The 21,644-nt window shown below is 50.1% G+C and overlaps 1 protein-coding gene across 1 annotated transcript in view; it reads right to left on the minus strand.

Annotated features, from left to right (window-relative positions):
• Positions 1-21,644, minus strand: part of GPAT4 (glycerol-3-phosphate acyltransferase 4) — a 289,147-nt gene that overhangs the window by 42,816 nt on the left and 224,687 nt on the right. Inside the window, exons 10-12 of the mRNA XM_078666242.1 lie at positions 18,305-18,390; positions 17,289-17,417; positions 15,441-15,520 (exon numbers count right to left, since the gene is read on the minus strand). Of these exons, the coding sequence (XP_078522368.1) occupies positions 15,441-15,520; positions 17,289-17,417; positions 18,305-18,390 (295 nt within the window). The remainder of the gene's footprint in view (positions 1-15,440; positions 15,521-17,288; positions 17,418-18,304; positions 18,391-21,644) is intronic.

The raw sequence follows: 21,644 nt of genomic DNA on the forward strand, positions 1-21,644 counted from the left end.
TCACACAGTTTGGGAACCACTGCTAGGTGAACACTCCTGTGATGTCGGATATCTCTAGCTCTGAAAGAGTTACAGCTGTTGCTGTTACTGGGCACACACACACATTTCAGCAGCGTGGAATCCTAGCCTTAGAAAATGCTGCTACTGTGCATCTATTAAACGTGGGCCTTTTTCCCGAAATGACTCCTACACAGCCTCGTCTGTTTTGAAGTGAGAGATGCCATGGACACGAGGAATCCTACTGTTGCAAATGCCTTTTTGAACTATTTTCTCACAAGCGGCTATCTCCACTTTCACTTTTGAGTATGTTTATTTGTAGCAGTGCGCAGTGAAAACTTCAGTAAAATATAAGCATGGAGTACGCAGACTGGTAGAAACATAAAACGGAGTAATGTCTTCTAGCATTTCGAATTTCAGGTTTGCTGCAGAAAGCAGATAGTTTTTATTAATATGTCTTATTAATGAGGTATGATCTACTGAGGGTGTGTAATTGTTAAAGAGACATGACATACTGACTTGTCATTTTGTTATATAGATGTGCTCTCTAAAATCCCTTCTGCCCAAGATGTACCCCATAAATTTTACTTTTGGACGCCCTAGATTTTTTACCTCTGTCAGTGATTGGCACCTACTGAACAGGCCTTAGCCCCTGTATGCTCCTTTTAAAATAGCATTCACATCTCCTACAACGCAACACTGGTTAGCATTGTCTTGCCCATATTAATAAACAGGACACCATAAATTGGCTGCATACAGCCACTACAATTGGCTTTTTATGGAGGGGGAGTGTGTATTTTTTTTCTTGCATTGCCTAACATTGTTTAAAACTTTATTTTTGTCAACTATGACTTTTTAGCACGTGGCTTGGTGCTAACAAAGCAGCTGGTTCCATACAAAGTCCCAAATATACTATTTATAATGTATATATTATATTTTGATTAGCAGCAGCATATGCACACACATTTATATTCAACCCTAGTCTAAATGCCACAGGTAAGTCTAGGATCTTCAGATTTTTCCTTTTGTGCATTATGGAGTGGTGTTCCTCCACTCTTGACATTGACGGAGTACAAATATTAGGTGTGTGCACAAGTTAGGTCCCTGTGATCATTTTGGGCAATTTCTTGTGATAAATAAAGTTGGAGGTACCACACTACTATGGCTTCCGCTATCTACCATATATGGAGATCGGACGGACGTGTTATCTACATATCATAATTTGCAGATTATACCTTTGAATCCTCAGAAGGTGACTCACAATTATTCTGTTATAAGATTAGCAAAATCAATACATTTACACATAGTAATACAAATAGGACTGGGCGCCTCTGGAAAATGTAACATGCCCTCTATCCTCACTCTAATTACCAATAAGAGAAAAAAAGTGTCTTCTCCTTTAACATGCTAGAGGCCATTTTTAAAACAAAAACAGTGAAAAAATTCCATATGGATGCTCCAGTGCTAAATAGTATTGTTTCTGACTTAACTAACCAATTCAAGTTTTTGTATTAAACAATTGTTATATTTTTATTTTGTTACATCTATGATTATAATACCTTGATCGGCCTGAGGCAGCTCTTAAATCCCTCCAGCCACCCAAAAAAAGTAACATAATGGGGAGCCGTGGCCAGCGACCAATAGGTCAAAGGAGCCGTGAGTTGAAAAAGTTTGGGAACCACTGCACTAGATGGTTGACTTGATGCCCAGCATGTGAATTCAGAAAAGGATTCATGCTTCAAAACGGTACTTAGTCTCTTTCCGTCACTTTTAAAGAATGATTTTGGTTTTTTTAAAGGAAGAAAAACTAAAACCTTTGATTCATCATTACACTCACGCTGACAGGATGTGCAGAGACACACTTAAGAAGATTTTGAAGGTTTGTTTTTTATATCTCGTCCATGCCTGGAAAGACAAAAAAGGGTTCTCACACCAGTTAATACAGCTTTCACTGGGATAACAGAGGTGTGAGGAGGAGCCCGCCTTCGCCCCTATCGGGGCCACTGACCTCGATATGCCAGAGCACCGAAAGCGCGCTGATCGGACTTCGTCAGGCACTCAAGGGTTTACTAACCCCGACTCCTCTTGCACACAGGAAGAGGAACAGCCCAGAGAAGAGGGGGACCAATCAGGAGGAAATCAAGAGGCGGGACCAGCCCCTAAAAGGAAGACGCCAGAACCCGATCTGGATTTGGAGATTTGGAGATCGGGAGACTGGAGGACGAGAACGAGACCGAGACCGTGGACGGTGAAGAGGATTGCTTCGGAGTGGAGCGGAGGACCGGCGGACAAAATCCCAGCAGAGCAGAGGAAGAAGACGTGGAACCGGACGCCTTCACGCCGCCGTAACTCTGGAGAGTTACAGCTTCCGCGGTATGTAAACCGGGGAGAGGGGCAGGAAGGGAGGGTGAGGAATGGATTGTTGAATTGTTGTCATAAATGCCACATGAGAAAGGGCGGGGGAAGTGTCTTTTTTTTATGCATACAGGTGTGGGTGGGCTTGAGTGTAAGCAAACACCGGGCAAGAGTACACACTGGAGTGTGTGTAATGAATATGCTACTTACCAGTATGCATCTGTTCTTGGCATGTAGGGCTGCTGACATTCATATCTATAGCATAGATCGCCGCCTAGTGTTGGGTCCGGATGATTGCACATTGTTGTCCTGGAAGAGTCTTCGAAGTATCACGAGATAGGTGGCTCCTCCCCTGGACTACAGTGCGCATGGGCATCTACTCCATCCCCAGATTGTTTTTAGCCATTGTGGCGAAGATGGAGTGTAACAGTGTGAGCGATGACCATGCTAAGAGTAAGTGTAAGTGCTGCAGCCGCTACAGGCGCCGGGGAGGAGGGCGGGCGATATGAATGTCAGCAGCCCTACATGCCAAGAATAGATGCATACTGGTAAGTAGCATATTCAGTTCGAGGCATGTGGGCTGCTGAATTCATATCTATAGCATAGAATATATAGCAGTCCCTCCATTAGCGGCGGCCGCCTGTGCCAGCAGCAGCAGTTTGAAAAAGTGTTTTTAGAACAGCCTGCCCTACAGCTGCTTGGAGTGCACATCTACACAGTAGTGTTTTGTAAATGTGTGTGGGGTAGACCATGTGGCTGCTCTACAAATGTCTTCTAAAGGGATGTTTCCAAGGAAAGCCATGGAGGCCCCCAACTTGCGGGTGGAGTGGGCTCTCGGGGGGATTGTTAAAGTGCGCTTAGCTTTTTGATAGCAAATTTGAATACACTTAACGATCTACCTGGCTATACCTGCTTTGGAAATGGGGTTGCCTTTGTGTTGTGCGGAAAAGGCAACAAAGAGTTGTTTCGTCTTCCTAAAATCTTTGGTCCTATCAATGTAATACATCAAAGCTCGTTTGACGTCAAGAGTGTGGAGCATTCTTTCTGCCACTGTCTCAGGATTTTGGAAGAACACAGGCAGTTCAATAGTCTGATTGATATGGAACTGTGAAACCACCTTTGGAAGAAATTTAGGGTTAGTGCGCAGCACCACCCGGTTGGAGTGAATTTGTATGAATGGCTCTTGTACAGTTAGTGCTTGGAGCTCACTAACACGTCGCAGTGACGTAATGGCTATCAGGAAAGCCACTTTCCATGTTAAGAACTGAATCTCGCATGAATGTAAGGGCTCAAAAAGTGGACCCATTAGTCGGGTGAGGACCACATTAAGATTCCATTCAGGAGCAGGTGGGGTCCTGGGAGGAATGACTCGTTTGAGTCCCTCTAGAAAGGCTTTAATGGCAGGCACTCTGAAAAGGGAGAGATGCTGCCTGTTTTGGAGATAAGCCGCTATGGCGGATAAATGTATCGAATGGAAGCATATGCTAGATTGCATTTGTAAAGATGTAACAGATAACAAATGATGTTGTGCGTGGACGCGTCAAGCGGGTCTATGTTGTGGTCTACGCAATAAATGACAAACCGCTTCCATTTTGCTGCATAGCATGCTCTGGTGGTGGGCTTTCTTGCCACCCGTATGATATCCATGCAGTCTGGAGGCAAGTTGAGGTAGCCAAACTCTAAGACCTCAGGAGCCAGATCGCCAGGTTGAGCTGTTGCGGATCTGGGTGCTGAATGTCGCCATGGCTCTGCGTCAAGAGTCTGGGTGTGAGGTGCAGCCTTTGATGCGGTACCACGGAAAGTTCTAGAAACGTGGTGTACCATGGTTGGCGTGCCCACGTTGGAGCAACCAGGATGAGCGTCATCGAGTGTTGCTTTAGCTTTCGTGCCACCAGCGGTATTAGAGGTGCTGGGGGAAAAGCGTACGCAAATTTGCCTGACCAGTTCATCCATATCGCATTGCCCTGCAACTGTGGGTGCGGGAACCTGGCGGCAAAGCTTTGGCATTTGGCGTTTTCCCTTGTGGCGAACAGGTCTATCTCTGGATGACCCCACTGCTGGAAGTACGGGCGGAGTACTGATGGATGTAGCTCCCACTCGTGCATTTGGTGGCTGTACCTGCTGAGCAGATCCGCCATCTGATTGTCCTTGCCTGGGAGGTGTTCTGCCATGAGGAAGATGTTCCTTTGAATGGCCCACTTCCACATGCTCTGAGCCAGATGAGACAACTGTGGAGAGTGTGTATCTCCCTGCTTCTGAATGTAGTACATGGCCGTCATGTTGTCCGTACGGATCAACACGACCTTGTTGCACAGATGTACCTTGAATGCCTTCATTGCCATGAAGATTGCCATCAGCTCTAGGTGGTTGATGTGCATCTTCTTTTGCTGCGTTGTCCATAGTCCCTGCACTGTGTAGTGGAGTACATGAGCTCCCCAACCCTGGAGAGATGCGTCCGTCGTTAGGATGATCTGTGGCACAGGCTCCTGGAACGGTCGGCCCTTGCAAAGGTTGTGTGGATTCCACCAATGCAGAGAGTTGTATGCACGACCGGTCACCAACACTAGGTTTTTTAATTGTCCGTGAGCCTGATTCCACTGACCTGCTAAGCACTCTTGAAGCTGACGCATATGTCGTCTCGCGTGCGGGACTATGAAGATGCAGGAGGCCATCATGCCTATCAACTGCATGAACACTCGTGCTGGAAGCGAGTGTTGCGGTCTGAATTTCTGTATCAGCAATTGAATGCTGTTGATCCTCACTGAATTTGGCTGCGCTGTGGCCGCCAGAGTGTTTATTGTCGCGCCTAGATACTGCCGCACATGGGCGGGCTGAAGGTGTGACTTTGGATAATTCAGCGAGAATCCCAGATCGTGAAGAAGGTGAATGGTGTGAGACATGTTGGCAGCGCACTGCTGGGCCGACTTTGCTTGGACAAGCTAGTCGTCCAAATAAGGGTAGACGTGCACGTTTTGTCTCCTGAGGTGCGCAGCCACTGTCGCCAGGCACTTTATGAACACCCTGGGCGCTGTGGTCACTCCGAAAGGGAGGACTTTGAATTGGTAATGCTGATTCTGAATGGTGAATCTGAGGTATTTTCTGTGTGACGGATGTAGTGGAATGTGAAAATATGCATCCTTTAGATCTAATGTTGCGAGGAAATCCCCCTGATTGAGCAACGGAAGAACCTGCTGCAGTGTGAGCATGTAAAAGTGTTCTGATAGAATGTACTGGTTTAGGGGTCTGAGGTCCAGTATGGGTCTGAGGGACCCGTCTTTCTTTGGGATCAAGAAGTACAGGGAGTACACTCCTGTGCCTCTTTGTTCCACTGGTACGAGCTCGATTGCCCCTTTTTGGAGCATGACGAGCACCTCTTGCTGCAATAAGTGCAAATGCTCTGTGGACATAGGACGGTGTCTTGGGGGTATGTTGGGTGGAGTGGATGTTAACTCCAGACATTAACCGTACTGGATAAGCTTTCTGACCCACCTGTCTGTGGTGATGGATTTCCAGACTGGCAGGAACTTTTGGAGTCTCCCCCCGACCGGTGTTGTATGGTCTGGGGGCAGTGACAAGGAGTCACTGTTTGTTGGCGGCAGAGGATCGGGAGCTGTTGTTTCCACGACCTCTGCCTTTGGCGCTGTTTCCGCGATAGCCACCTCTACTTTGTTTGTTGTATGAGGTTTGTGCGCCACTCTTAGTGTACTGTGTTTGTTGGGACAGCTGGCCTCTGGAAACACCTCTATTGCTTGAGCGACGAAAAGAACTACCCCATAACTGCTGGGACTGGAGAGCCCCCATAGACTTTGCAGTCTCGGTGTCTTTTTTGATTTTTTCTAGGGTGGTGTCCACCTCAGGTCCAAATAAGTGATCAGGCTTTACAGGCTGATTTAGGATGGTGGTTTGTATCTCTGGCTTGAACCCGGAGATCCTGAGCCAGGCTTGACGTCGCAACATCACAATGGTGTTAATGGCCCTGGCCGCGGTGTCTGCTGCGTCTAGTGCACACTTAATAGAAGCATTTGAGATGAGTTTCCCTTCTTGTATGAGCATCTCTGCTGCCTCTTTATATTCATCTGGCAAGTGTTGTAACAGGGTCTCAAGTGTATCGTAATATGCCCTGTCATATCTGGCCAAGAGTGCCTGAGTGTTTGAAATGCGCCAGATATTGGCTGCTTGAGCGGCCACCCTTTTCCCTGATGCTTCTAGCACCTTAGATTCCTTGTCAGGGGGAGGAGCATCACCAGTAGTTTGTGAGTTGGCCCTCATCCGGCCATTGGAAACTACTAAAGAGTCAAACGGCAACTGGCCCTTGATGTAGGTAGGGTCCCCAGGCGCCGGCTTGTACTTTTTTTCAATTCTGGGGTTTATAACCCTGGCTCTTGTGGGTTCCTTAAAAATGTCTGCAGCATGTTTTAAGACACCCGTTAGCATAGGCAGAGTCTTCACAGTCTTTTCAGAGGTGGAAAAGGTGTCAAACAGAAAATCAACCTCAATAGGGTCAGCATGGAGCTGGACGTTATGATTTTTGGCTGCCCTCTCAATAAGCGCATTAAATGCCGCTGAGTCCTCAGTAGGTGATATTTTGACATTATACACTTGAGTGTCTGGGGCAGTTTGTGGATCCCCTGGGTCCGCAGCATCTGCCCATGTGTCATGTTGATCTTCAGGATCAGTGTCGGCAGGGTAGTTGTACTCATCATAGTCACCTTCCCCTGCCTCCACATCTGAGTACGTGGGCGAGATTGGAGCAGTGTCTTGTCCACGTGGAGCTATTAGTTCAACAAGAACGGGTGAATCCGTGGAATCCTTCTTTTTCCTTAAAGGAATTGTGTAGGATTCCATAGGCTGTGCTGGTGTGATCTTTCGCTTGTAAATCGAAAGTTTACCGGTGTCGGCGTCGATGAATTGTTCCGACTGCTCCTCCAGCAGCGGTTGTCGATGCTTTGTGCCCACAACTGCAGGGGTAGTCTTCGGCCCCGTGGACACCTTCATGGACGCCTCGACAACCTTCTTTGGCACGAACGCTTTCGGCGCCACTTTCGGCGGCAGCGTAAACTGAATAGGCGCTGTCGACTTTTGCGGTTTGGTGGCAGGCTTCGGCGCGGAAGTATCCTTCGGATCGACAGCGGAAGCTTTGTCCTTAATGCGTTTCAATGATTCCGACACCTGCTTCGTGAAGGAGGCAGACGGCTGCGTCGACTCGACAGGTGCCTTCGAGCCACCCCCAGGTGCGGACTGGAGGGTCGTAGTACTTTTGGCCTTGCCCGGCCGACGCGCAGGATCGACAACTTTTGTAGCTCCGAGTCCTTTGTCTGTGTCGACGGCCCTCGGCGCCGAAGTCTTCGGGTCGACGACCTTGACAAGTGCTTTTGTTGTCCCAGTCTTCGGCTCGACGCCCTTGAGCGACTTCACCGGTTCGACAACCTTTTTTGGCTTTGTCTGCACCGACAGGTCTGAAGACGTGGAGCCGACCAAGGCGACACGCGCTTTCGGTTTCGACGGCGCCTCTAGCACTTTCGGTTTTGTAGACACCGAAGCTTTCTCTTTTGGTTTCGATTTGACCAATGGTGGCTCTCTCGAAGTGTCCGTAGCCGGGCCCGGAGGCGAGACTGTGGAACTCGGTGCAAGATCTTGGGTAAGGCCATGTGGCGATCCCTCGACCTGAGCCGTAGATATTGTTTGAACGGGGCATAACTCCTCGCTTGAGCTATCTTCCGTGGCCCCATAGGCCCCATCGTCGTCTCCTACCTCGTTGACGATTTCTTCTGCATCGAGCATTTCTACGTCTGCGTCGTAGTTGGAGTCGATCTCTGCTGCTGGATTGGAAATCGGCTCTTGAACTTCCTGCTCATCTGCCTCTTCTCCCTCGGTATCGAAAATGTTCACCGGGTCAGGTGCCGTCTGCTGGGCCTCCTGGCGCGCTACGCGCCGAAGCCGAATTGTCTTCTTGGAGCGGAAACGAGAACAAGCCATACAGTTGGCTTCATCGTGATCTGGCGACAGGCACTTGTTGCACACCGGGTGGACGTCGATGTGGGGATACTTTGAGTTGCACACGGGGCACCTCTTGAACGGGCTCCGTTCCATGATGGGTTGTTGAATAAGGCCTGTTGCGTCGACCGGGCCTCGAGCACTGAAGGGTCACGCGACTCCTCTGGATGTTCGACTCGGGAACTGAGCTGGAACAGAACTGGGCACCGATCGGAAGACAATACCGACGATATAGGAAAGTCCTTTGGGCCAAAAAGAAAAGTTTCTATTGATTCCGAACTTGAGTGATCAAATATGCATCCGAACCCAATGGCGGAAAGAAACAATCTGGGGATGGAGTCGATGCCCATGCGCACTGTAGTCCAGGGGAGGAGCCACCTATCGCACAAGTTACTACTTGTGTAACGATATATCTGTAAGAAACATTAGTTAGTATTAGATTCCTTACCTTAGAATATCCCCAGGCGTCAGACTGGATCCGGAAATTTTTGCGTAGCAGTACCCTTGCGCGTCGGTAGGCGTCGTCTGCGGCTCCGCGTCCGTCGTGGGCGTCGTGGGCGCCGTGATGACGTCGTCTGAGTACTTAGACGCCGCCTCCGCGTGCTGACGTCAGTTCTTAGACACAGCTTTTCGGCGCCAGAAAACGCAGAGCCATGTTAAAAACCAACACTGGTGCCATTGAATCTAGGGCCCTGAAGGGGACAACCCTAACCCTAGATATTGGTTCGCAGAACGGGGAGGATGGGTGGGTCGGTAAGGAATCTAATACTAACTAATGTCTCTTACAGATATATCGTTACACAAGTAGTAACTTGTGCATCTGAAAGAGACACGTTAGTATTAGATTCCTTACCTTAGAATAGATACCCCAGCAATACCAACCCCGGAGGTGGGTCTGCGAACCAATACTCACACCAGAAAGTCCTGGAGGACGGAACGGCCAAAGAAGCCATCCCTCCGGACTTGGCTGTCCAGGCAGTAGTGTCTTGCAAACGTGTGCAGCGATGCCCACGTAGCTGCCTGACAGATGTCTTGTAAGGGCACACCCCTGCCCAAGGCAGTGGTAGTCGCCGTGGCTCGGGTACAATGAGCCCGCAATCCAGCAGGGGGCTCCTTCCTAGCCAAGGAGTAGCATGCCTGGATACACAAGATGATCCACCGGGAGATGGTCCGCTTCTGCACCGCTTTCCCCTTCTTAGCGCCCACGTAACCAACAAAGAGTTGGTCATCCACCCGGAACTGGCGTGTGCGATCCAGATAAAACGAGAGCGCACGTTTTGGGTCCAGACGATGGAGCCGCTCTTCCTCTTTAGAGGGATGCGGTGGCGGAAAGAAGGTAGGCAAGGTGATAGACTGCCCAATGTGGAAGGCCGTGACAACCTTGGGCAGTAAAGATGGTTTGGTACGAAGCACCACTTTGTCCGGATGGACAGAAAGGAAAGGTGGAGTACAAGAAAGAGCCTGGAGCTCACTCACTCTCCTGGCAGAGGTGATGGCAACCAGGAAAGCAGTCTTCAGAGTCAGAAGGCGAAGAGGGCAATTGTGAAGTGGCTCAAAGGGAGCGCACATCAGAAAAGTCAGAACCAGGTTCAAGTCCCACTGAGGCATCACAAACGGAACAGGAGGAAAAGTGTGAGTGATGCCTTTAAGAAATCTGTTCACAATAGGGGACTTGAACAAAGAAGGCTGATCAGGTAGCCTGAGAAAGGCTGAAAGGGCAGAAAGGTAGCCCTTGATAGTGCCCAGAGCAGAGCCCTGCTGGGCAAGAGAAAGAAGGAAGAGAAGAACCTCTGAAAGAGGGGCAGCAAGAGGATCCACAGCCTTTGCTGTGCACCATGCCACAAATCTGTTCCACCTGCAGGCGTATACCGACTTTGTGGAGGGACGCCTGGCTGCCAGAATGACGTTACAGACTTCAGGAGGCAAGTCAAATGGCCTCAACTGTCGTTGCTCAATCTCCAAGCATGGAGGTGGAGACTGGACAGGTTCGGGTGGAGGACCGTCCCCTGCTGCTGCGACAGAAGGTCCTCCTGAAGAGACAGACGAACCGGGGGATCGACTGACATACTGAGTAGCTCGGGATACCAGTACCTTCGAGCCCAGTCCGGAGCCACAAGGACGACTTGGGCCCGGTCGCGCCTGATCTTCTTCAGCACTGTGGGCAGAAGTGGTATAGGCGGAAAGGCGTACAATAGACCGCAACTCCACTCGCGACGAAAAGCGTCTCCGAGCGAGTGCCGCCTTGGAAATTCCAACGCGCAGAACTGATGACATTGCGCGTTCTCTTCGGTGGCGAATAGATCTAACCAAGGCTCTCCCCATTGCTGAAAGAGGCCTTGCGCCACGTCCGAGTTCAGACGCCATTCGTGATCCATCATGCACCTGCGGCTGAGTTCGTCCGCCCTGGCGTTCAGAGAACCTGCCAGGTGTTGAACCACCAGGGTCACGCCCTGATGTTCCAGCCATTGCCAAAGGCGCAGAGCCTCCTGGCAAAGGGTCCACGACCCCACCCCGCCCTGTTTGTTGCAGTACCACATGGCGGTGGTGTTGTCCGTGAACACCTGCACTACACTCCCCCGGACAGAGGGGAGGAATGCCTTCAGTGCTAGACGAATCGCCCGAAGCTCCAACAAGTTGATGTGGAGTCGAGTCTCCGCCGGAGACCAGAGGCCTCTGATCTCCGCCTCTCCCATGTGGCCTCCCCAGCTCTGGAGGGACGCGTCCGTCACAACTACGTGCTCCGGTTGGGGAAGGGAGAGGGATCTGCCGCAGACCCAATCGCGGTCCGTGAGCCACCACTGCAACTGTCTCGCAGTGCCCTCCGAGATCAGGACATGGTCGGATAGGTTGCCTTGATGCTGGGCCCACTGAAACTTCAGGTCCCACTGCAGAGCCCGCATCCGCCATCTGGCGTGATGCACCAGCAGGATGCAGGAGGCCATCAGCCCCAGAAGCCGCAGCGTCAACCTGACCGAAACCCGGGATAACGGCTGAAAGATGGGAATCAGAGCCTGAATATCCCGGACCCGCTGCTCGGGTGGATAAACCCGAAACTGCGCCGAGTCTAGAACCGCTCCGATGAAGAGGAGCTTCTGAGAGGGGCACAGGTGTGACTTTGGCACATTGATCGAGAACCCCAGCTGATGCAGGAGGTCTGCCGTAGTCTGGAGGTGGCTGACGACTGTCTGGGGCGTGCCCGCCTTCAACAGCCAGTCGTCGAGGTAGGGGAAGACTGAAACCCCCAACCTGCGCAGATGAGCTGCGACCACCGCCATCACCTTTGTGAACACCCGCGGGGCGCTGGTAAGGCCGAAGGGGAGCACGGTAAACTGAAAGTGCTCGTGGCCAACCGTGAACCGCAAGTAGCGCCGGTAGGCCGGCAGGACGGGGATGTGGAAATAAGCGTCCTGCAAGTCCAACGCTACCATCCAGTCTCCTGGATCCAGGGCAGCTAAGACCTGAGCCAGCGTCAGCATCTTGAACTTCTCCTTCCGGAGGAAGCCGTTGACGTTCCGTAGGTCCAAGATAGGGCGCAGGCCCCCTTTGCCCTTCTTGGGTACCAGGAAGTAGTGGGAGTAGCAACCACACCCTACTTCTGGCCCAGGAACGCGCTCGATGGCCCCTTTGGCCAAGAGGGCCGTAACTTCCTCCTGCAGAAGTCGCAAGTGATCCCCCGATACACGGTGGTTCTGCGGTGGCATGGTTGGAGGAGTCGCCTCGAAGGGGAGGGAGTAGCCCCTTCGGACGATCTGCAGCACCCACCTGTCCGACGTGACAGTGCGCCAGTGGAGGTGGTGATGGCGAACCCTGCCCCCCACTGGCGTCACATGGGCCTGAAAGCACGGACTAGGAGGGTTTTGAGGCGGATGCTGCGGGGGAAGGTGTGGACTGACCTCGCCGCTGCCCACGACCGCCTGGACGGCGGTTCCCACGGCCGCCACCGCGTTGGGTATTGCCCTGCGGCGCGCGGCTGGCGGCACGTGCGGGTGCACCCCTTCCGTGGCCACGAAAGGAGTGATAGGCAGCCGGTTGCTGGCGTTGGCCCGAGAGGCCTAAGGACTTGGCCGTAGCCCTGGAGTCCTTAAAACGCTCAAGCGCATGGTCTGCCTTGTCGCCAAAGAGGCGACGGCCATCGAACGGCATGTCCATGAGCGTGCTCTGGACATCTGCCGAGAAGTTGGCGGATCTCAGCCAGGCGTGGCGTCTGACCGCCACCGTCCTTGCCATCGCTCTACCCAGCGAGTCAGTGGTATCCAGCCCACACCGGATGGAATACTTGGCTGCATCCCGGCCCTCCACAAGGGCTTGGCCGAGTTTGGCCCGTACCTCCAACGGACACTCTGGCAGCACTTCCGCGACCTTATCCCACACAGAGTGGGTGTAGCGTCCCAAGAGGCAGGCGGTGTTGGAAGACCGCAGGCCCAAACTAATGGATGAGAAGATCTTCTTCCCATACTGGTCATACCTCTTGGATTCCCGATCCGGCGGGGCCGACGGGAATGCGGTTTGGGAATTGGAGGCCTGGATGACCAGGCTCTCGGGGGTAGGGTGGGAGGACAGAAAACATGGGTCGCCCGGGGCTGGGCGGTGGCGTCTGGCCACGTGCCTATCCACGGGCGAACCCGTAGCGGGCTTGGACCAAGTGCCCAGAAGATCGTCAGTCAAGGCCTCATTAAAGGGCAGCAGAGGCTCGGCCGAGCTTGACTGCGGTTTAAGGACCTCAGTGAGGAGGTTAGTCCTCACGGCCGCGACGGGGAGCTCAAGGTTTAAGGCCTTGGCAGCCCTCATCAGCACCACACTATATGTTGCCCCCTCCTCCGAAGCCACGGTAGGAGGGGAGACAAACCCAGGGTCTGGAGAGGTGTCCAGGCCACTGGCCTCCCCAAGGTCTCCTGTCCAGTCCTCATGAGACTGACACTCCCTGGTCAGAGGGTCCTCAGACCCCTCCCAGTCCTCTCCTTCACCCATCTCCTGAAATTCAGGGTCCTCAACCAATGGGGCCTGTTCATAAAAGTGAAATTCACCCAACGGCGTCTGGAGCGGCGCCCAACGGGGCCGTCCCGACGGCCGAACAGGAACGGAAGTAGAACCGGGGTCGCGCCGCCCGAGGACGGCGCCGGAGGCGACACCTGAGGGTCCGACGCCGGGGAGGCCGTCAGATCCACCGGCGACGAACCAGATCCCGAAGGAGGACCAGCGGCGTCCTGCGGCGCCGGGCCCGAAGGCGCCGGCGGCGTCGGAACAACTGGACCCCCTCAGCGCCGGGCCCGAAGGCGGCGGCGGCGGCGGGATAACAGGGACCTACGGCGCCGGGCCCGAAGGCATCGGCGGCGTCGGAGCCGAAGCACCCGACGGCGTCGGGGCCGGAGCCGCCGACCCGCTAGGGCTCCCAGACGGGTCCGCTGGGCCCGGTGGCGCCGCGGAGCCCGTCGGAGGAGAGAGTTTCCTCATGGCCATGAGGAAGCGCTCGACCTCCTCCGGCGTCGCGTCGAGCCCAGGGACCGTAGGGTATGGGGCTGGACGCGGCGCCCGCGACTTTGACGGAGCCGCGTGGGCGGTGTCACCCGAACCCCCGGCCGCATCGCGCGAGCGTCGGGGGGAGTCCGAGGAGCGATGACGCCGCTTGGACTTCCTGTGCCGCTTACCTGACGACTACTTCGACCCGGAGGAGTGCGGCCTACTCTCGGAGCTGTGGTGGCTCCGGGCCCGCGACCTGTCCCTCGACCTCCCATGGGATCGGGACCTCTCACGGCGCGGGGCCGACTGCCGGAGTTCGAGGCGCCTACGGGACCGCTCCCGCCTGGCTTTCGAAGAGAGGGCCCGGCAGTCGGAGCAGGCCTTGTCGTCGTGGTCGACGCCCAAACACGACAAACACACACGGTGAGGATCCGTGACCGACATCAGCCGGTCGCAATCGTCGCAATGCTTGAAGCCGGGCATCCCTATCGGCACCGTTTCGGAGTCGAGAGACTTCGAAATAGTAATCAAAAAGGATCAAAAAGTTTAGTCAAAATTGACTAGGGTTACTGCTTTTTCCAGATCTGCGCTTGCTGGCGCGGAAAAAAGAAGAACTGACGTCAGCACGCGGAGGCGGCGTCTAAGTACTCCGACGACGTCATCACGGCACCCACGACGCCGACGACGGACGCGGAGCCGCAGACGACGCCTACCGACGCGCAAGGGTACTGCTACGCAAAAATTTCCGGATCCAGTCTGACGCCTGGGGATATTCTATGGTAAGGAATCTAATACTAACGTGTCTCTTTCAGATTCGTGATACTTCGAAGACTCTTCCAGGACAACAATGTGCAATCATCCGGACCCAACACTAGGCGGCGATCTATGCTATAGATATGAATTCAGCAGCCCACATGCCTCGAACACAGAGTGGACAAGCCTCTAGCTGATCCAGGGCAAGACAGGTCTGGGGCAGACTGCTGGGGAGGGGAAGGTTTTTGGAGTTAAGAAACCCTACAGAAATAGCATTTATAAGCGGTCACCTGAGAGTAAGGTGACTAGACTCTTGGCACGTATAGGCATTAATTGGAAGATTGCTTCACCTTGATTTACCCCTACACTTCCGCCCAATATGTGCACTTGCGTGTCCCACACTCCTTTTTCCTTGGTGACGGTCTTCCCTCTTTAATTAGATTAGACCTTTGGAGAACTAAATACTTACCGCATACCATTTCTTCTTTCCACGGTACCCAGGGGACGTTGTCACCAATCACCTGGAGAGAAAAGACCTAACCGGAAGACGGAAGAAAGAAGACCTGCAACCAACCCCGATTATCATTTGCCTACTTTTTTGTTGAACCTTAATATATTACGTTGATCCAAGCATAAGACCTCCTCGATTCTTTTTCCGCCCATCCCTCTCACAAGGGGACTATGAGGCTAAATGATAGATCATCCTGGTTTATTAAGTTTAGGATGGGCTTTATCATGGGGTGACAGCCCATTAAGTGGAATAATTTCATACATCTAGCTGGGGAAAATGATGATGCCAACAGAGTGTGATTGATACAGGCACCCAAAATAACGATATAGGACTTCAAAGTAATGAGTAGAAATAAACTTGGATTGGTACTTACCACAAAAGGTCCACAAGCCCACCCTGCCGTGCGATAGCAGACTTCACCCTGTTAGCAAAATGGACCGCGTCTTCACCCTCCTGTGAATGGATAAACAGGGAAGAGGACTGAGTCATATTGTTGAACTCCCGACAAGTGTTTCAAATATTGCAATAAGTGGAAAGAGACTCATCTATCCTCTTCCTACATCATAGCGGATCATGGAGGTCTGTACCTCTCCCTTTATGATTTTCCACATCCTTTCCCCACCAGAATGGATGGCCTATCCCTTTGCTAACACCAGTCTCTTCCTGACCATCTAAGAGGATGGGAGGTCTTGTACTACTTCCATTTCAAAGAATAGTGCAGTACTTTCTTTCAGTCACTAAGATACCCTTCCTGCTACCTGGGAATTTGAGTTTTTCTTTTTTTGAAAGTCTTTTTATTGAACAGTTGCTCAATGTACATTAAGCATAAGTGCATTATCATATGCAGAATATATATTGCAAAAGGAAATGTTATGGTGCAGGCAGCATGATCATTAGGATAAATTGAAATAATAAATGTGCAAACAGCTGTCATCCATATACTAGGACATAGGTTCTGTAGTATCCCCAGGTCTATACCCAAAGCACCGGTCAACTGATTCCTAATGGCCTCTACTATTCCCTGTATCTGCGCCAATTGTCCCAGACCGTCTCCCATTTTGTGGGCAGCTACGGCTCTGATACATCACATGTTCAGCCCTTTGGCACCAGTATAAAAAGATACCCATCTGTAATCCGCGGCGGCCTGCTCGCTCCTCAGGCCCGAGGTATATTTCTTTTAGTGATTCTAGAGGCCAATGCAAGCCATATTTTGGGGTATTTAGGCCCCTCCTCTTCGTCAGTTATGAATAACAGGTGCCAACTGACCGTCAGCGGCACGCTTAGTCCAGTGATTCTGGTCAGGACTTTTATCACACCTTTCCAATAGTATTGTATTTCTGGACATTCACAGAATACATGTGAAAAGGACCCCACCGCACATGGGGTGTTGCCACACTGACCAAGGCGATGCAAAAGCATTCTTGAATAGCATAATCTACTGAGTATTTGCAACTGGATCTGACGGAACCGGGCCCATATGGCCAGCTCCATGGGGCTCTGTACAGAATCTGACCGATCCTCCTCTTCTGTAAGTCCAACATCTCCATCCCACACTTCCTGCAGCTTCAGCAGGGGTTCAAGGGAATTGTTCCTCAGTTTCTGGTAGATTAATGACAGCACCCTATCCATCACAGGATCAAGAAGGGAGCCAATTTTCCACAGGAGTTGATTCTGGGAATTGCTCCCCCTCCCGTATGTGGCGCCTTAGCGCATGACCCAACTGCAAATATTTAAAATGTTTTGATTCAGCCATCTTATTTTCTTGCTGTAGGACCTCGAATGTGATTAATGCTTGCCCTCACCAAACACCCCCCTGGAGTTCAATGCCCATCAGTTCCCATTTGGAGAATCCCTCCAGGCCACTAACGTCACGCAGCAGGCCACTGTCCCATAGAGGGCCCGTCCGTTAGTTTGTCTTCCAACCCCAGAAACCTAGTGGCTTCTTGCCATGCCCTCACCATAGCCTGGGTATGGAATGGCATGGCGCCCTCAAGGGAATTAGAGCTTTTTGTCTGTTTCCCTCGTGCAATGAATGACAAAGTCTTTTCTTCTCCCCATCAGTGGACAGTCAAGTCATGTACTTTCTCAGGTCTAGAGACTCACCCTCCACCCATGCAGTCAATACAAGAACTTTTCTTTAAATACAGGATACAAGATTATTTTTCAGTCTTAAAACTCCTGGAACCACTCTTCCCCAAAGCTTCCAAGTTATGGCACCTACCTCTCTATTCATGGGAGGAAGGTACCACACGCTGCACACAATGGCCCAGCTCGTCATCATCCTGAGCAGGTAGTTCACCATCCCGTACTTGCTGCTGTTCCAGAAAGCGTCTCCAAATCGCGGGTCATACTGTGGAAGCAACAGTATAAACTTATCAAGAAAGACACATTCATCCACTAAGGGAAAATAAGATTGCAGCTAACAATCACAAAAAGCAAAACACGCACTCAGTGTAGATTTAAGCCTCACTGCCCCCGCAAAGTACTTGAGAAGCCCAGGCAGTGACTGCCTTCAATACAATCCCATGCATGTGAAGCAGACAAGTTCTCCTCCCACAATAACCTATAGTCTAGTCATCTATACCTTTTCTCCAGTGTATAATGCATATACAAGCAATGTATGCCTCTTTTTCAGCCCCACAAGTGTATGCCATGAATGTGCACCTCTCTGCCACTTCTAGTTGTGTGAAGGTAATATGCATATGTCCTCCAGTGCTAGGTGAGTGCAGGCAATGTGAGACGTCTTCAGTGTTAAGTGACTGCAGGCAAAGTGCGCCTCAACTTCAGTGCTAGGCATGTGAAGGTAAACGCATGGCTTTAACTTCTAGTGCTTGGCAGTACATGTAAGATGTGCCCCTTCTTCAGTTTAAGAAAGGAGCATGTGAATTGTGCCTCTTTCGGTGCTGTATGTTATGGCAAGCATCTGCACCCGTGATTGGTAGCATGAGTAATGTGTCTCTCCTCCAACACTAGGTGCATGCCAGCAATGTGTGCTTCTACTCTAGTTTAAGTATGTGCAGGCAACAACTGCTTCTTCAGTTTAAGGCATGTGCGGGAAATATGCACCTCTACTCCACTGCAATGCATGTACAAGTGTGTCCTACATAATTAATCATGTACAAATAACGTGTTGCTTTCCCTTGGAACTAAGCCATGTGTCCCCTTCAAGACAAAGTATGTACACGCTATGGGGTCCTTCCTCTACTTCAAAGAGTGCACTCTCTCCTGAGGCCTTACCTTGATGGCAACAGGGTAAACTGTGGTTCCTATTTCAAAACTTCCCTTCTTGAACATCATCACTGAGGTGTTATTGATGCAGGTACCTTGGGAAAGTGCAAAAAACAAATTAGAATGATTTGCTTCCTTCATGACTCCTTTTAATAGAAATTCTGAAGAAAAAAAGGCCACCCTCTTATCGGTGTGTAGGGTGTCCTAAGTTATGATGAAACAAACTCCCTCACCCATATGCTTAAGACAACAAGTTCAGCTGAAAGCGCTCACTTCCCTTCTGTGCCTTTAGTACTTGATGCTGCGCGCAACTGTAGTGATCTCTAACCCCAACTCTATACAACTGCTGCTGTGGGGTACCAAGGAGAGGGTTACCTACAGCTAATATTGGAAGTGAAAGAGTCGACGATCTGGGGCTAGGTGGTAAGGGAGAAAGTGAATGGGGCTGATGGGAAGTGGGGCTTTTTGGGACCTCCATATGGAGGAGGTATGAGAAAAGGGGAACAGCAGAAGGAGTAACTGAGGAAGAGGCTGACCTGCGAGAGAGGAAAGGCAACTTACGGATGGTTGGATCTCTTGGTAGCAGTGGTTTACAACATTGCATATACCTAATCAGAGCATCCGGGCAAGGTAACTAAGCACATATGAAAACAGTATTTGCATACCAACACGGTGCTCGTGTGGAATCCTGACACTATGCTACCAATACAGTGTCTATTGTTTGTGAATTGGAAAGTCCGCAAAGCCGATTTCTGATGTGTCGATACCGAAAACACGTTAAAATACTGTGAAAAATAGTTACATTGATCAGTCCTCAAGTAGCTATTTTAAACTGGACGTGTTTTAATTGAAAACAAAGCAAAGTCCCACAAATTCTTAATTCATAGTTCACAGGTTGCAGTTTTGATTAGTCCCGCAAATTTTGTTAGACGGCTAATTATTGAGTTGCTCTAGCAGCTGACATGTGTTAGTTGCCCACATGCAACTTATCCATCAGGAAGATGGTCAACAATGTCTGACACTGGAAAGTCCCTCCTCTCACAAAGCCAAAAACTAAAACTCAATTGTATATCCGTGTCAACAAAATGGGGAGTTCTCTCAAGAGTATAGGGTAGCCTGTCTAATTAGGATGGTAACTCAAATGAAGCAGTGTCTGTCCATCGGACAGATAGCACACAGACACCTTAACTATATGGCACAACGACCTTCTGGCCACTGATAGACGGTGACTATGATAGGAGATTACTATAGCTTCTACCTGTGTTCATAATCACTACTTCATTCGAGTTAACGTCCTAATAAACCACGCTACCCTACAATCTGAAGACAACTTCCCATTTTGTTGACACGGATATACAGACACGTTTAATTTTTGACTTTGTATGTGGTGTTAGTTGCTATTTTTAGATAAGCTGCTGCTAGTGGCCCAAAATGCAAAATGACAAGCAGTTGGAGGAACTTCGTAGGAAGGTCTTAATCTCTTTATTTCCCCTTCACATTAGTGAGTCATTTGGGATCTGCATACAATCCGGAGGAAGGCCTGGATGTCTGAAAGGGCTGCAGGTGCCATGATGCCAAATTCAGCAATTTAGGTAATCTCACCATAGAGTCTAATATCCTAGAGAGGTTGTCTGCTCTGCACAACTCCAACCTGATGTCTGCTGAGGATCCAGGTACCAGCTTGGGCAAGGTCACATGGAGACACTTAAAATCCACCTAGTTATGAACTGGTTCAACTTCTGCATTATCCTGAACTTCTGAGGAATAGCATAATGAAACTGCCATGAAAGGGAAATTAATGAGACATTTTCCAGAATCTTGGATGTGAAGTCTCCACGTTTTGTACCATCTGCTGTAGCGAACAGTACCATTTGTGAAGGCAGCATTCAGCATGTCAGATTTCAAAAACAATCCATGCTTGTCCTAGGGCGTTGAAGTGAAGAGTGGCTCTCTTGGAATGCATGAAGTAGTTCAGAAGTACTTGCTTCTGGGCTAGGTGTCTAGATATTGTTCCTCTCCAATTCCTAATACAATACATTATTGTATTGTATATCTGGGTCGACGTCTTTCTGTTGAATTAAATTAATAAAGGGGAAACCACCTTTACAGCAGGAAGGACTATTTAGAGTTCCAGCATGTTTATGTGTAACATCTTCTTGGCCGAGGACCAAGAAATTAACAATGTACTATTGCTCTGGATGGCTCCCTGGGCCTGAAAGGATGAATCAGAAATTACCACTTCTCAATTGTGCTCCTGAAAAGGCATACTTTTTGACCTTGATTTTTCTGTATCACCACTGCAAGGCATCATGGACACTATGTGATGAAAATACAGTCTTCCTAGAACCACAAGATTGAGAAAAGTCAATACAGGCATTCCTTTTACTTCTCATCCGAAGTTTAATATAAGGAAGATGGAGGAAGCCATAGTGTACAGTAGATTACACAATTGGCATACAAATCTTGAGAAACATTTTTTCCCCTCCGAAGAGAAAATGATCTTTTTTTTAAGTTTTCTTCAATGATGGCCCCTGCAATGTATACAACCAGGTCACAGAAAGCTACCAGCCATGCATTGTTCCCTCCAAATGCTTGACTTTTCAACCAGTCATCCAGAGGAGAGCAAGGATGGCCTGTTATTTAAGTTGAGCACCTAGTGCCAAAATGCATCTGAAAGATCGTCAGGACATACCTGATGAGCCAAAAAGGAACTCTAAGGAGAGCCAAATTTGCTAGCCTTACATGCTCAGTTTGAATAGAGGTATGGTTTAAGATGGGGACTGAGGTATTTCAATTTTCTAGCTATTGCCTTGGTTTATATTATGGTGTTCATATTCACATGAAAAATTTAGAGTGTCCAGCCGCACTGTCATTTAATTGCCACACTTGGCACAGTTCCTTAACAGATTTATCGTTTTTCAATTCCAAAATACATTTCTCCTCAAAGCTTAAAGCAGAAGCTGGTACACAGTTGCTGAAAAAAGGTGAACAACTGTTAGGAAAAATTAGGCCCAAATGAAGACCCGTAAGTATTCTGGAATTACTTTTGATCCCATAGAAAATAAAATTCGGAGACTGGACTGCTGTAGGACAGGGTTAGTGCAGGAGGGTTGTTAGCTGTTATTTGAGGGTACAATCCAATTCACTGTACTCTTTGCTGGCACTTTAACCTTTCACAAAGTGGACTTACACAAGGTCAAAGAGGACGAGGATTTCCTGGTGTAAAAGCTCTCCTGCACACAGCGCTCCCTCCAATTTTTACCATGCCTACAGGCATGCTGAAGTCTGCTCCTGGAACATTCAAGGAGCAGCTCAAAGCCAAGGTGGGGACTCCTTACATCAGAGGTAA

This window comes from Lissotriton helveticus, chromosome 11, assembly GCF_964261635.1.
Source record: "Lissotriton helveticus chromosome 11, aLisHel1.1, whole genome shotgun sequence".
Lineage (NCBI taxonomy): Eukaryota > Metazoa > Chordata > Amphibia > Caudata > Salamandridae > Lissotriton > Lissotriton helveticus.